Source organism: Ciona robusta, chromosome 1 (genome assembly GCF_009617815.1).
Source record: "Ciona robusta chromosome 1, ASM961781v2".
Lineage (NCBI taxonomy): Eukaryota > Metazoa > Chordata > Ascidiacea > Phlebobranchia > Cionidae > Ciona > Ciona robusta.
Window position 1 is genome coordinate 10,199,169 of NC_143235.1, and position 14,768 is coordinate 10,213,936.

At 34.9% G+C, this 14,768-nt stretch overlaps 4 protein-coding genes across 5 annotated transcripts; all 4 read right to left on the bottom strand.

Moving 5' to 3' along the window:
- Window positions 1-183: 183 nt before the first annotated feature.
- LOC149742985 (protein farnesyltransferase/geranylgeranyltransferase type-1 subunit alpha-like) lies at window positions 184-2,518 on the bottom strand. The gene is made up of 8 exons (XM_089873045.1): window positions 2,378-2,518; window positions 1,878-1,963; window positions 1,517-1,640; window positions 1,349-1,439; window positions 915-1,192; window positions 794-856; window positions 477-651; window positions 184-407 (listed from the first exon to the last, which is right to left on the bottom strand). The coding sequence occupies exons 1-8, from the start codon at window positions 2,419-2,421 to the stop codon at window positions 306-308; spliced, it is 963 nt and encodes a 320-aa protein (XP_089729171.1). The 5' UTR covers window positions 2,422-2,518; the 3' UTR covers window positions 184-305.
- Window positions 2,480-4,786, bottom strand: LOC149742986 (uncharacterized). Its single transcript, XM_089872835.1, has one exon. The coding sequence runs from the start codon at window positions 4,784-4,786 to the stop codon at window positions 2,732-2,734; it is 2,055 nt and encodes a 684-aa protein (XP_089728961.1). The 3' UTR covers window positions 2,480-2,731.
- A 25-nt stretch (window positions 4,787-4,811) lies between these two features.
- LOC149742987 (general transcription factor IIF subunit 2-like) lies at window positions 4,812-7,366 on the bottom strand. 2 transcript variants are annotated; one of them, XM_089873162.1, is made up of 5 exons: window positions 7,201-7,366; window positions 6,938-7,098; window positions 6,368-6,552; window positions 5,878-6,021; window positions 4,812-5,279 (listed from the first exon to the last, which is right to left on the bottom strand). In XM_089873162.1, the coding sequence occupies exons 1-5, from the start codon at window positions 7,338-7,340 to the stop codon at window positions 5,136-5,138; spliced, it is 774 nt and encodes a 257-aa protein (XP_089729288.1). In that variant the 5' UTR covers window positions 7,341-7,366; the 3' UTR covers window positions 4,812-5,135. The 2 variants fall into 2 exon arrangements, with proteins under 2 accessions (XP_089729288.1, XP_089729280.1); XM_089873154.1 differs by having other exon boundaries at window positions 6,368-6,555.
- Window positions 7,367-7,369: 3 nt separating this feature from the next.
- On the bottom strand, window positions 7,370-13,993 carry LOC149742988 (uncharacterized). Its single transcript, XM_089872823.1, has 10 exons — window positions 13,590-13,993; window positions 12,544-12,710; window positions 11,350-11,922; window positions 10,848-10,971; window positions 10,316-10,525; window positions 9,887-10,032; window positions 9,476-9,659; window positions 8,785-8,998; window positions 8,109-8,293; window positions 7,370-7,758 (listed from the first exon to the last, which is right to left on the bottom strand). The coding sequence occupies exons 1-10, from the start codon at window positions 13,695-13,697 to the stop codon at window positions 7,612-7,614; spliced, it is 2,058 nt and encodes a 685-aa protein (XP_089728949.1). The 5' UTR covers window positions 13,698-13,993; the 3' UTR covers window positions 7,370-7,611.
- Between the last annotated feature and the right edge of the window lie 775 nt (window positions 13,994-14,768).

The following is a 14,768-nucleotide window of genomic DNA, read 5'->3' on the forward strand; positions in this document are numbered from 1 at the left end:
TCAGCAGCAGAATTGAATTGTGCAAGAGTCTAGACTTGACGGTATTATCTGCTTAACAACACAATTTTTTCGGGATGACAACTATAATCAATGTTTACAAAAAAGTATTTTACAGTCCTTGGATGAGAATGCATTATAAAAACAAGCAATGTTACCAACGACTTCAATTTACCAAAACTCAAATTCATAGTGGGCACATGATTTATTACAACAAAAAATTAACATGGGGAACAAGTTTATTTTTGCAGACAGCAGTGGCATAACAAAATGACTTGGTCATTGAAATTCATATTATAAAGAAGACATCACGATTCGTTCAACCCATATTGTTTGTTTAACTTTTGATATATAAAATTCCAATATTTCCGGCGTATAGTGTCTGTTTCCTCCGCAAGTTCATGACATAACTAGAAAAACACTTTTGAAAAAATCTAGGTTGCAACAAATTTTGACATGAACAGTGCATTTGTGCATACCTCTTTGACTTTTGCCATAGTTTTTTCAACATCACATTTTTTATTTTCCAAATCCTCCTCATACATGTCAATCAACATTCCAACCAAATATGGTGATTTCAATCCATTATCTCTCCATGTTGTTACATGATCTCGCAGCTCTTGGCTCCAAGTCAAAGAACGATCACGTAAAACCCTGAACAATCAACCACCATAAAAGCTAAGTTTTATTAACCCATCTAAAACATTGTTAAATATTAAATAAAGGAATAGTTTATATGACATTCTTCGAACGTGTTCATACACTTTAACATTGATGACAAAAACAACTAAAATACCCCCGTAAGTAACTCCAAGCGCTTTCATTTTTCGTAGCAATGTCAATCTTTTTCATTGTGTACCTTAAGAAAAAATAAAGATTAGTAGTCTTCGTATTTATACACATTGTAATTTTCTCACTGTATCTCGCTATTGGTGATGTCATCAGTGAAACCTGTTGTATTTTCAATAACAAAATATCTCTCATTCCAAGCAGAGTTGTTCCTCATGTCCTGTTCAAGCAGCACATCCACAAACGCAAGTTCTCCGTCCCACAAATTAAATTCCTGGATTACCCATTGTCTATGCTGCCATGCATGGTAGTTTTTTTGGTCAAGATTGATAATTTTCGCGGTGAAATCAATCTCCTTTGAAGCATCACGACTCCATTCTACCAATGCCCTTCTATGGTGCCATACCTAATGTATTTAAACATCAAAATAGTTATAAAGTGCACAAATAAATTACATACAAATGTGATACAGTGATAGAATATAGTAAAATCGAAAACTGAATTTATACAGTTTAAGGTATTAATATTTCTTAATTTAAAGACTGATTTGATTATCACTAACCTGGTAGTTTTTAGGTTGCTCCATAATAATATTGGCCAGAAAATCCATCTCTTCTGAAAGATCTTTCTTTAAATATTGTAGAATATCTCGTCTGTGAGAAAAAACACAAAACAGAGATAGATTAGCAAAAGTATTTGTTGATTTTAATTGCAAATTTTGGTTGTTAACCTGTATTGCCATACTGTGTAGTTGGCTGGATTAAGTGAGATTGCAGTTTGCGTTAGTTCTAATGCTCGTTCACTCTTTTCGTTACTGTGAAGAATCCCTCGAAAGTAATCGAAAGCATCCTTGACTGGAAAAGACAGAAGTAGGTTTTAAAGGAAATTATATGTTGTACCTAAAAACCTAAAGCAACAAATTTAATAATCACACCCAACAAAATTTTTGGACATATAAAAACAACACAATTTTTAACTATAATATAACAGGAGCAGTCATTAAGAGGGGAAAAAATTATACATTACTTAAATTGTTTAGAATGTGTAAAAATCAAACAAACAGTAATATTTCCAACTTTACAAAGACCTACATTTATCACTGTATGCAATCTGTACTACAGGAGCAGGACCATCATCTTGAGGAACAGGTTTAACATCATTCCATTCTGCACGATCTCTGTAAGCATAAAAATACAGAATACTTCAAACATTTAAAAACATAAACTGATGAGATATTTACATAAAAAACTAACGATGAATAAATCAATGTAACTTGGTTTATCCTCGCTTGGCGGGAAAAATGACAGTTATTAAACACAGATGTTCTGTTTCATACACCTCGTGACCGCTTATACGAGTTACTGCGTATGTAACTTTGTAAGTATATAATGTTAGGACACTAACGCCCACAACAGTAGCAACGACGGGCTTTGAACTGATAACCCCTGAATAAAGATAAGCGTGCTAACCAATTCTTCCACAGCGCCAGACTTTTTGGGCCCAAAAATGTAGATTTTATTTCTAAAACAAAGGTACAAACTATGTTCTAGGGTTTTGCTTAATTTAGGATTCCATGTTTGTTATTTCTAACCTGTAAAACTTATAAACTTCCTCTTCATCTGAACTAGAAGACATATTCCGATGAAATTAGCAACGATTTTAATTTTTCAGTATTTACACATTCTATGATCTATTCTGAAAGGTGAAATTATATAAAACACAATTATACAACAGCAACCATGGACAGTGTAAAACTCAAATGGTGAACTGAACATATAGGAAGAGTAAAAGTGTTGAACATTTTAATTAAGCTCCAAAGGATGTACACAAACAAGATAAATAAGCATGATTTCACTTTTGTACAGAAATTACCTAAATTATTGACAGTAATAAATTGCATTTACACAAATAACTATCAGTAACCTTAATCTAATAGCATAAGAAATCAGGGTTTTGGAAACTTGGACGGAAAACCAGTGTAAGCCTGGACTGGATTGGCACACATAATTCTGTCATATTGAGATAGGAAATGGCTGTTATGATTCTCAACTCTACCTCTTAGAATATTTGCACCAATAAATTTTGAAAGTTTAATCAAACACTCTTCACCAGCTGCAGATGTTAGCTGTACATCAGAAGACGCGGCATAAAATATGGAATCAAGGAATATCTCGATATGTTGCTTGAATGGCTTTTTCCCAAGACGAGAAGCCAACACTGGAAGTTGCCTACACAGAGTCTCCACAAACACAATGTGTTGTGGGAAATGTTTGTAGGATAAAGCTTTTACTATATCAGGAATGAGCTTGGTGGAAACATCTGCGAAGTCACTTGCGAGCTCAGTGATGAAATACAAACATCCATCTGATCTCTCCCATGGCTCTGAAGGTCTTTGGAAGTGACAATCACTACATCCACCTCTGCTTCCTCGACCCATCTTAGGAGCTAGTGAACCGCATGAGTACATCACTTGATCTGTATGTTTCTTATCACGGTCACTACCAGTGTGAAGGTTTTTCACAACTCCAAACTGCGCTGGCTTTTTATCCAAACCAGAAAAGTTTTCACTGCTTTCCGCTTGCTTGGAAATGCCCTGCAAGCCAAGCTTTAAATCTTCCACCACCTTTGGCAACACACTGTCTCCATAAGCTTTCACAAACTTTGCAAGTGCAAGTGCTGCTCCTTGCCTTACAGATGCAATAGGGTCTTGCAGATTACCCCAAAATAAATCATAGAGAGAACTCTGAATAGGCAGGGACTCATCAGGATATGAAAGAACAAAATTACCACAAGCAATGCAAGCTGCATCCCTAACCGGCCAACTGTCATCCTTAAAGCATTCCAACAATGCAGCAAGTAACTCTGGAACAAACTTTTTCACTGCTTCTTGTCGAATTTTAACTGCTAACTCTGAAATACAAGCACAGGCAGCTTCACGTACTGCATGGTTTTCTGCCTTTGTTGAGGATACGTAATATGACACAACATGTTCAATATTATCCTCCACAAGGTCCTTACCATGCCCACCAGATATAATGGCCCAGGTTTCCTGCGTATAGATTCTAACCCCATCTGCGATGTAGTATCGGTTTAGACATAACCTTGGTAGCAAGTCAGGAAAATATTCCTTGTATTTGGTCTTATCTTCGATACTGGTCAGAAAGTTCCTTGTAGCAACAGAAGAGGCAAGTCTGACTTGTGACCAGTTATCAGAAAGACCTTTAGACAAATGCTTGCAAAATTGACTACCATACTTTTGCAATGTATTGTTTGAATCTGTCTCCGTTTGGCTGCAATGAACAATGGCAGCAAATACATTGAAACCTGTTTCTCTTACAAAACGGTTGGTGTGTCCCAGTGCGGAGAACAGAAGATCAAGAAGATTCTGGGTGATAAAGGGAACGAAACCTGAGCCGCATCCTTCCACCATGCTCTGCAAACATTTCATCGTTGTCTCCAGATGTCTCCAACCAGCTGACTCATGAAAGATGCTCCCAGCATCTGATCCTGGACTGGAGGAAAAAGAAGATAATGAATCAGTATCGTTCATGTGTCGCTCTATGTCTTCCTCAAGCAGTCTAAGCAAAGCAACACTGCTCAATTTATAAATGTCACTTCCTCTCAACAAGCAAAGTGAGCCAAGAAATTCACCTGCCTGCCCACGGACCCTAACCTCTGGATGCTGCAAGCAACCAATAGCAATCAACCTCAGCGACTCCACCTTTTCCTCTGCGATAAACCCATTTTTCACGCCAGCACCAGCATACTTCTGCACTACCAGTTTGACACCAAGCAGGCACCCATGTGTCACCTCCCATGGCGTGAAATCGTCAATAGAAGAAAGCTGGTTAAAAAATCTGTTCACTAAATCAACTGACACTTTCTCAGTGTCTTCTTTCGCCAGGCGAACTTTTAGTTCAACAATTCCTTTGTCACGCTCCAGTCTTTGCTTGCTCTGCAACAGTGTTTCCACTTTATTTTCCCACACAGAATTTTCCATCTTACACAGCCTAATTACCTACAGATCTGAAATAAAAAGCGAAAAATGTTTAAGAGTTGCAAAACACAAAGTATGTAGAAAACGGAATTTAATGAATAAAGAATAACAGAGAGAATAAGGAAACCTTCAATTCTAGCGATTGAAAACATACGATTTCTCAGAAAGCGTAATGTTTTAGCAAAGTTTTTAAGAATTTAAACTAAAAACCAAACACAAATCACAAGTTCCTCATATTTAATTTATCCTTTCTCTGAGCCAAACCAGATTGCAGAAAACCGACTTTCTGCTTCTCGTATAACGGCAGTACATTCGTGTTTATTATGTTCCTAATACAAGTCCATTGAAAATATTAAGAGGAGTCTATATCATCTGAATCTTCTTTTTTCTCTTCAACTTTATCGTGTCGATATTCTGGTTTTAGTTCCCACATGTGTCTATGGCCAGGATGCTTATTATACATCCCTATCTCTCGTAATACTTCCTTAAGGAATGGCTGTCAAAGAAAGTGAAAATGTTTAGTTTGTTGTGAGAATAAATGTTAATTTTATGCATTTAAATGAATGAAAGATGGAAGTATAATGAATGTAACTTACTTTATCTTCGCGTAGGTGGAAAACGACAGTTGTTAAACACTGTGTTCTGTTTCATACACCAGATGCCAGCTTACGAGTTACTAAGTAGGTTACTTTGTGGGTATTTATTTTTTATGGCTGATAATTTGGACAACCCATTAATGACCACTGGGTTGGAGAAATTACCATTAATTGTCTTGCCTAAGGACACATACACTCACAATAGCAGCAACAAAGAGCCTTGAACCCATTACCTCTGGGTTAGAGGAGGCGCGCTAACCAACTGTGCTAAGGTGCAGGACATAATTTATCATTGTGTGTTGGTAGGCGAACTTCAAGTTATGAAACTGAGTTGCAACTTTGTGGGTGATGAAGGCCTCCTGGACAAATACGCCCATAAAAGCTGACAGTATCAAGCTTCAAACCCTATACCCTAAGGTTACTAAGCCAGTGATCCAACAATTTTGCCATGCAATATGACATTAGGGAAATTTCTTATATATATAACATATAACTCACAACAGGTTGTTGCGTTATATTCTGCAGATCTTTGATATTATAGTACTGATGTTTTTCAAAAGCATTGAACAAAATAGACTGAAGAACATCTTTGTCGACTCTCATCTTCTTTCCTTTCTCTTTCTTCATTGCATCATACTCAATCTAAACCCATTATTTAATAATAAAATAAACTTTTACAATAGATTAGGGCAAACTGTTGTACAAAGGTTGTTGTGCCATCAAAGCGAAGCTATTAACAAAAATTTATAAAAATGTTGTAGCTGTGTTATATGTTGTGTTATTACAGTTGGCAAATTTTTTGCTATAAAGCAATAAATGTATGTAGTTCAATAAAAAATTTGTAATACATTATTAACAATACTAGTAGTAACAGACACAAGTCCATTCAGCAGTGTAAAAATTTCACAAACCACCCACGAGCTTAACTTCTTTTTCAGTCAGAATGTTTTCCAGCTTTAAAAAAAAAACTTTTAAAAATTATTCTCACCTGCTCTTTTATTTTTGTCACAGGTTTATATACAGTTTTTACAGCTTCTGCAAGTTGTTTGGTAGTTCTCTGTGGTTTGGAGGCCTCTATCATTTGAGCACGCTTCAACTGCATGTAGTTATGACTGACAATTGGTCGACAATCAACTTTCTGAACCACTCGACCTTCCATAGCTCGTTTTTCACCTGCTTCCATGGATGAATTAATACAAGGATGACATTACTGACATATATACAGCATTATAGCAACTGGTTCCTGAAAATGTGACAGGACACATAAGGAATACACTTATTTTCAGCATTTAAATAGAATGGTTATCACTTATGTTTAATTTAAAGCATTCCTAAATTATAGAAAGGAATTTAGAATTTACTATTTAGCCACTAGACTTTATAAATTTATAACATTGTGACAATATTAGTGCAAGCAAATGCAGTATGTATGATAATTAAAAGTGATGACTGAAAGTGAAATATCATAACCAACTACAAACACTCGCTTAGTATAAGTAAATACATTTGATGCATCTACACCTTTCAACAACATCATAATACATAAAGTACATCTTACCTTTTTGATTGGAGCCACTGGTGGTGGAAAAGACGGCTAAACTTTGGCCACAAGTTCCCTGCAACACAAACTTGTGGTCTGTGGCAAGAAATTTTTCAGAGCTGTTGGCTTGCGTCAAGTTTTTATCCATTGAATACGTTACTTCAGCCCGCCCTGCATTTCTGTGATATAAAATGCTTTTACAATAACAACATGGTAAATTTAATGAAAGAAATATATACAAAATATGGCTGTTAACTTTTTTCTGTTAGCATATGTCTTACTTTGTTATTCTTAGTTTTCCAACCGACATACCATCTGGAGCATTCAACCATTGTGTAGCAAGGTATTTGGGAACTTTGACAAGCCAAACATCATGTTTAGCACCACTCAAATCTAAGGTTTTATCTCCAGGATCAGTCATACTAAATATATATTTCCTAGCAAATGAAGTCTATGGTGAAATGAAAAATTAGCTTTTTACGCACCAGTAAATAAAATTCCTACGACAAACAAGAAATAGCGGGTTCTATATAAAAAGCGGAAAATCATAAACAAGAATTTTAGGCTACCAACATTTAAAACTAGAAATTCACAGTGAACAAACATGAAAATTGCAACGGAATGAATGACATTTTTCCCGACCGATTTCCTCAACTTCTTAGTCAGGCGTAGCTCAATATTTATTCAGAGTTTTATTTGTTTGAGTTTTTATTTGAAAATAATGAGCTGTTGGTATAAAGGTCTAAACATGAATGGTAGTCCAGGACTGTCTTGTGTAATTCTCTCAACAACTTCATTGACTTTGAGTGAAGTTTTGTTCGATTGTTCTTGTATGTTACCTGGGATTAGAATACATAGGTAAATGTAAAATACATAAAGATGAGGCAAGATAAATATATATTTAAGCTATTAAAAAGATAAAGCATTTTGTAAAGCACTTTAGAACAAAGATAGTGAACTATTATTTTGTTGCCTTAGGTATCAAGTTATACGCGAGACTTTAAAAGAGCAAAGCAGCTTCCTTTTATAAATAACTATACCCAAATAAAATGTGTTATTAAAAAAAAATAACAAGCTAGTTTAGTGGGTTTTTAATTTCACATCGAAAAGAGAAAAACATAAGAATGATAAGATATAGCAAATATTGAAATATTTTTTTATAAAACTTGACCATCGAATCAAAACTTACGTGAAAAATAAATTTATCTAACAGATAATGAATCCAGAATATATTTGTCCTTGGTTTAAATTGTGACCATTCATTATCTAGCTCTTCTCGCATCATCCGATATATTTCGAATTGATAATCAGCGTCTGCATCACCTGTAAAGATGTCCGGGTCCTCCGCTAAGTCTTGGAACAAAGAGAGTTTTCCTGCAAAAAAAAGATAATGTATATTTCTGGTACTGGGCCTGCCTATTACTTTATATGTTTTTACATACCTATTAGCATAAACCTAAACAACTTGCCTTCTTCTACCTTCTGCTACACATGAAGACAAAGTTAAACAAGCAACTGAACACAGACCCCGCACCACAGGTGGTGTATAGGTAGATAAGGGTAAAAACTACAAATTCTATAATTATGGTTATTTACTGTATTATCTAACATGGCAATTGAGTTTTACTTTAATTTGAGAGACAGACATATCAATGAGATGTGAGAAGCAACAAAAATACTTCTAAAAAGTAAATTTGCTGGGGATAGCAATTTGGTCAGCATTATACTTTGCTTAAAGCTAGATTGTTGGGGGTAAAACAAATAAAATCGCATGTTTATTGAAACAAAAACAGACATTAATTTCAAAGTCTAATATACAAGCTTAAATATAGTAGCTTGAAGGTAATTTGACAACTTCATTATACCTTTACTCATCCTTGACAAAGTGAAGTCTATAATATGAGTCTGTACACCATGTAATGCGATGGTGTTGAGTTCACCATTGATGTCAACTTTGATCTTGCTTTCCTTGCATACTTGAACTAATATGTTTCCCCAATGCAAATCTCTATGTTCAAATAACAGTGTATGTTCAGCAAGTGCAATGGATGAGACAACTTGCTGAATGACCGACAGAGTCTGAAAGATGTTGAATTTTAAATATTGGAGCAAAATATGTTTATTGGATTTGGATATATACTTTTTTTACCTTTTTCTAATTTTACTTGCAAAGACAAGCTTAAAAAATCTACTTTGGCCCATTGACAGAATTAAAAGACATAATGATTTGAAAATTAAAATTTTGTAACAGTTCATAAAGTTAAACTATGTGGTGCAACACCTGGTGCGTTTAAATTTTCAAAAGTCACCACACATAAAGTTATATTCCTACAAAGTCTACCCATCTTCATCATATGATATTTCTATTTTGTTTATTAATAAATATAACAATAACAAGGCAATAAACATCAATAACAAATTTTTGTATCGGGGTCGCAACGGAAACTATTGGAATTATGTGATAATAAAAAAATTAGGAACATTAAAACTACAGCATTAGGCAAGTTAACTCAAACTTTTACCACAAATTTTTTTTTAAATTTAAAGAATACACACCTGACCAGCATTACGGAAAGCAAAATGTTCCAAATCTACCCCACCATCATCATATTCAAACACAATATACAACTGTTGATCATCAAACATATCAGGACGATCATTATCGCTTGTCTTCTTGGATGCATAAGCATCCCATGCTTCTATAAGCTCACATGGGTATTCTCCTATTGCACAGTGAACCCTATAATGATATATGACACATTAAAATAAAACTTTCATGGGTCAATCCCACTTTCATCTTTTTTCAATTTTAAAGCAAAACTAACTACTACATGTTGTGGGCATTTTCCCCAAGTTGCAATATTTAGTAGTGGCATAGCCTATGATAGTGATAAATTCAGTAAATCACTCATGCAAGATTTTTCTTGTGAATTAAACGCTATGCCATGTTTTCTTTGTTTAGGTTACCTGAACAACCTTATGAAGCCAGAGTTTGTGTCGTTCTCGAAGGACAAACTGGATAGTTCACTTGAGCTGACAATCTCTGGCAAAATTTCACTGAAACTTTTTTGCTTTTCTCCATTGACAGCGAAACTGCCTTCAATGGGAATGACCTGGTAAGTATCAAATTAAACTATACGCTGGGGGACTTGTGCTTAAGCTACAAAAGATAGAGCCTAAGATCCTATCAAAAAATGTATGTATTGAATAGCATTGCTATGCAAAGATTACGAAATAAAATTTCATGTTTGCCAATGCTTGTATGTTGAATTGATAAACACCCCAAAACCAAGAAAAAAACAAATATATTTTACCTCAATTAGTGCAGCTTTTTTTCAGCAGATATTCAACCAGTTATATACCCTATTTTGCGCTAATTTTATGCGATTCACATACCTTAACAGCAACAGGGTGTCCAGCAGCAGATTGACATTTGTAAACTTCTCCATAAATTCCTTCCCCAAGCTTGCTACACATGGACCCAACAGGTATGATGTTTGCAAACTGACGTGGCTCTGTTTGTTGACATTCCGACAAAACTCGAGATCTGCTGCTTAACCTTTCTCTTATACTATCAGGTTTACTAAACGAAGGTTCTGGTTCATCCTGCACATAAAACAAGTTTAAAAAAAAAATGTTACCGCTAAACAGATCCATATTTTTCTATTATAAACTATTTCTAAAGTTCTAACCAAGTCATAAACCTCTGGTTGATCCAAAAAACAATCTTTACCGCTATCCACCAAACAAAATGTGACTGAAAACTCCATTTTAAATTCATAAGAAACTAATTTGATGTAACTTAACCAGCATCACATGCAACTTAAACACCAATATGACATCATAATGTATATTTTTTGTCATTAACAGTATCCACATCATTTTTTATGAATAACCACACACTGACTAAACATATCAAATTGCCTACCTCATCACTGGTGATTACATTTAGAGTGCTGTCCTTTAACACAGGACTTGACATTATGTTTAGTCTGGATTGTTGTCTTGTACGGTTTAAGAAAACAGGCGTGCTTGTTGTGCGGCAACTGGCACTGAAAGGTTACAAACATGATGATTGATTAATAAAATAATAGGGACTGGGTAATTATATAAAATTTATGAACAGGACAAGTCTCACACTTTCAGTATGCAAAAAAGAGGAAAAACTATATTATTTTCTCATAAGACATTATCAAGTAGTAAGTACACTTGCATAACAACATACACGGTTTCTTAAGTTCCAAAAAGCCCATCATTGATAAAAGTGAAAAATAATTATGAATATCAGTTCTTTGTTCAATAATATCTGTAGTCGAAAGCCCGATTTTACATTTCTTGCACCACTTAATATGAACCTACATCAGGTTAAAAAGCACTAATGCAAGCTGGTTTAGAAAGATTAAACGACACATGCTAGTATAAACACTTACCCAGGCGCGGGTGGGAAAAGAAAACTAATTGCTTCCATCTTGGTCCTTGATATTGAGTAGGGGGTCGAGTTTACTTTCTTCACCAAGGGCGTGGATTGAACTTTACCACAAATCTGCCACAAGTCAACAACTGTGCGTGAGAGTTCACCATTCCCCATGTTCGCATTAAAATCATCATGACCATGCAGGACAGAGTTTTGAAAGCAGGTTAGAGAATCATTCGCTCCTGGAAGATCTTCAGCAAATGTGAACGTGGATATACCATCTGTAATCTTAAAGCTGTTGTTTCTTCGTTTCTTTCTACGACCTCGATTGACCTCAATATTTTTCATTTGCCTCGATTGCAGGATTGGGAACGAGAGTCGATTGGTCAGTGATGAATTAATAACCAGTGTTTCATTTGCCATGTTACTTTCTAATGTTGACTGGACAGGTTTGCTGTTGTCATCTTTCAAATAGTCTATAGTTGGTATCGTCAGAGTTTTTAAAGGTGGGGAATTTTCCTTCTCTGATACTTTTAACTTTTTCGATCGAACAGCAATGGGTTTTGACAAAGGCTTTGTGCTTCTGGCTCTACAAAACAAGTTTAAGAGTGATGGATTAGTAGGAGGAGTGATGGATGGGTTTTAGTTGGAATTAACTATCAAAAGTGTCTTGAAGCTGATCCTTTTAATCACCCATCGCTAAACGGTGTGGTCTCTTACTCAACACAACCTCTAACTCAGTTTAGTTTACCTTTTTATAATATATTTACTACCAGCTACATCATGCTTATATAAGCACCGATTTCACAACTGAAACACACACAAACAAAATAACAGAGAGATAACTGCAGCGTCTAGACACGTAACAGCAGGGGTGTTCGGTTTGGCTCCAGACCTTGCAGTTACGTTCCACAACAGAAACTCACCCACACAAAACATATGTAAAAGGAATAGCAACACATACACATGCATGAGTTTGTGACAGTTATATTTTCAGAATATTTCTATTTTGTTGTTATATTATATGTTATAATGTTAATAACACCTAAAATAAAGTCCGAGGATGAAGGAGTTTTTAACATATAGCTATATAACAGTTTCATATCACATTTATAAACAACATAGCATTAAAACTATATGTATATAAAAACAATAATACTTCTCAAATTAAATTTCCTAGTAAATATAATATATCAAAAACTCATGATACCTTTTTCCCCTGGATTCCCTAACAGTTGGCATTTTTATCACTGCTTTGGAAGCAACATAACTTGTATTAATTTGAATGCTGTCTTCGGAATCTGAAAACAGCCCCTTCCCCTTAGAGAATGAAGGTTTAGCATCGTCTTTTGTTATTTTTATCCAGTCTGTAGTTGGCTGTACACAGTAAGATTAGTAAAAAACTAAATAACTTTAAACAATAGGTTTTAGAGTGGTGGGTACAGCTTTATGCTGGATTCCAAGCTTATAAATGTATCTATATTGCAAACATCTTTGATTGCTTTGGAGAACGATTTGTACTTGCACTAAATACCGGGTACCTAATAAAAACTACAGGTTGCGCGCGGTTGCAGATGTTTTAGTTATTTCGATAACTCAAATACCTTTCGAGGTATCGAACCAAAAGTTAGTTTGTAAAACTTGTATGGTCTTTTGATATCTATTGGACGTGGCCGAGTAGCATTGCTGTTTAAAATAACCAAAATATCTGCAACCGTTTGCAACCGCACGCAACTGTTTGCAACCTGTAGTTTTATTAGGGACCCCTAAATACACCTAATGAGGCTTTAATAAATGTTATTGGTCATATTTTTCCCTCAAATCCGGAAAAAGGTAAAGATTTTTTAACAGTCGCATTGTTTGCCATTTTAGGGTTAACTCCACAATATCATGGGGACTTCCATTCTTTTCAATCATTTGTGTCTGCTGTTTGTTAATGTAAATCAAGTGTTTGGTAACAGTGAATTGGGCAAAACGATGGTGAATGAGAATTCTTTAGTAGCCAGATCTTTTATGTTTCCATTTTGTATAAGTACTACCGATAAACTACGGTCCCTTTTAATTAGTGCATGTTTACTATGTCCACAATATTTAGTTCACCATGTTCGCTATGTCTGCTATGTCCACTATGTAGTGAATATTGTGGACATAGCGGACATGAACTAATTGAAGGGACCCTATAAACTCAATATAAATTTAACATTACATTAAAACTTTTTTTTTTTAAATACTTAAGAAGAACAAGCAACTATTTACCGAAATGATTCTAACTGGGATTTTTCCGTACGTGGAAACCGATCTGTTTAAAGTGCCTTGGAATTTAGATGTGCGTTGATTTTTCAACTTTGGACGGGTTTTCTTCATTTCTATATTCTTTGTGTGGGTATTACTTAGGGTATATACATATACTTATGATAAAGCTAATAACTATAAAACTTTATTTAAACCATAAAACAAACATCGGGTACTAGTTAAGAATCCTCCATCACGTTACAGATTATGATAGTGGTTTAGTATTAGCAGATAACGCAGAAAGGAGAATCTTCGCTAGCGCCAAATGTTCAATACTTAGTTATTTTGCTCGCTACCTTCTGTACAACACACCTTGTACAACACGAGTTTTCGCAATACCCTGATGTTTTCAAACAAAAAAGAAATTTAAAGATCTCTATGATTTTGTTCACCATGACCAGAGCCATAGAAATACCGAGTAGTCCAACCCATTGTTACGTAAAACACAAATTGAACGGCAATTTGGTTCCAAAATAACACAGTAGGTATAGGGAAAATGTATGTTTTTCGGTAAATTACAGAAAAACTTGGGCCTAAAAACAAATTTAAAGGTTGAAAAATGTAAAAAACATGTGTTATTTGTTTTCTGTGTCAAAAAAAGTCAAAAATTAGAATTAGAAGCGGTTGATTTGCGACATTTTAGTCATTTAATGCGGCTAAATTTATACATTTTTTCTAAAAAATGTTTGGTAAGGTAAATAGAAGCTGTTTTACACCTTCCCACAATAGGAAAACACAAACAAAACTTAACAAGTTCGTTTAAACCCTTTGTCAAAGTCACCACTTTTGCTCTATTTTGGACACACATAGACGGCAGTTGGACTACTCGGTGTTTATACGACTCTGACCATGACTTGTTTCATAAACATGTTTCATTAAACAAGAGATCAAAGATCTAATGCGTGAGCATGTTAGTATTTACAAACTAATTGGTATTATTAGTACAGTATTAATTAACCATTTTACTACAACGGTCGACTGAGCTCGATCAAAAACTTTTAATGCGTCCCCACTTAAATGGAAATAGTTTGATTCAGGCGTGAATCGACGTGAGGATTCCTTATCTCACCAACACGAACACGTGCCCTCCCGAATTCCCAGACAGTATAAGCCTCGACAATCATGATTACTGGATCTATTGGC

Excerpts from the sequence above, each read along its gene's own strand:
- LOC149742986 (XM_089872835.1), bottom strand. The coding sequence starts at position 4,786 with ATGGAAAATTCTGTGTGGGAAAATAAAGTGGAAACACTGTTGCAGAGC.
- LOC149742985 (XM_089873045.1), bottom strand. The coding sequence starts at position 2,421 with ATGTCTTCTAGTTCAGATGAAGAGGAAGTTTATAAGTTTTACAG. Across the intron at positions 1,964-2,377 it reads GAAGTTTATAAGTTTTACAG|AGATCGTGCAGAATGGAATG; the intron begins GTTAGAAATAAC and ends TTATGCTTACAG. Across the intron at positions 408-476 it reads CTATGGCAAAAGTCAAAGAG|TTATGTCATGAACTTGCGGA; the intron begins GTATGCACAAAT and ends GTGTTTTTCTAG.
- LOC149742987 (XM_089873154.1), bottom strand. The coding sequence starts at position 7,340 with ATGACTGATCCTGGAGATAAAACCTTAGATTTGAGTGGTGCTAAACAT. Across the intron at positions 6,556-6,937 it reads CAGTGGCTCCAATCAAAAAG|CAGGTGAAAAACGAGCTATG; the intron begins GTAAGATGTACT and ends CATCCATGGAAG. Across the intron at positions 5,280-5,877 it reads ATATAACGCAACAACCTGTT|CCATTCCTTAAGGAAGTATT; the intron begins GTGAGTTATATG and ends TTTCTTTGACAG.
- LOC149742988 (XM_089872823.1), bottom strand. The coding sequence starts at position 13,697 with ATGAAGAAAACCCGTCCAAAGTTGAAAAATCAACGCACATCTAAATTC. Across the intron at positions 10,972-11,349 it reads CTTTTCCCACCCGCGCCTGG|TGCCAGTTGCCGCACAACAA; the intron begins GTAAGTGTTTAT and ends GTAACCTTTCAG. Across the intron at positions 8,999-9,475 it reads CTTTCCGTAATGCTGGTCAG|ACTCTGTCGGTCATTCAGCA; the intron begins GTGTGTATTCTT and ends AACATCTTTCAG.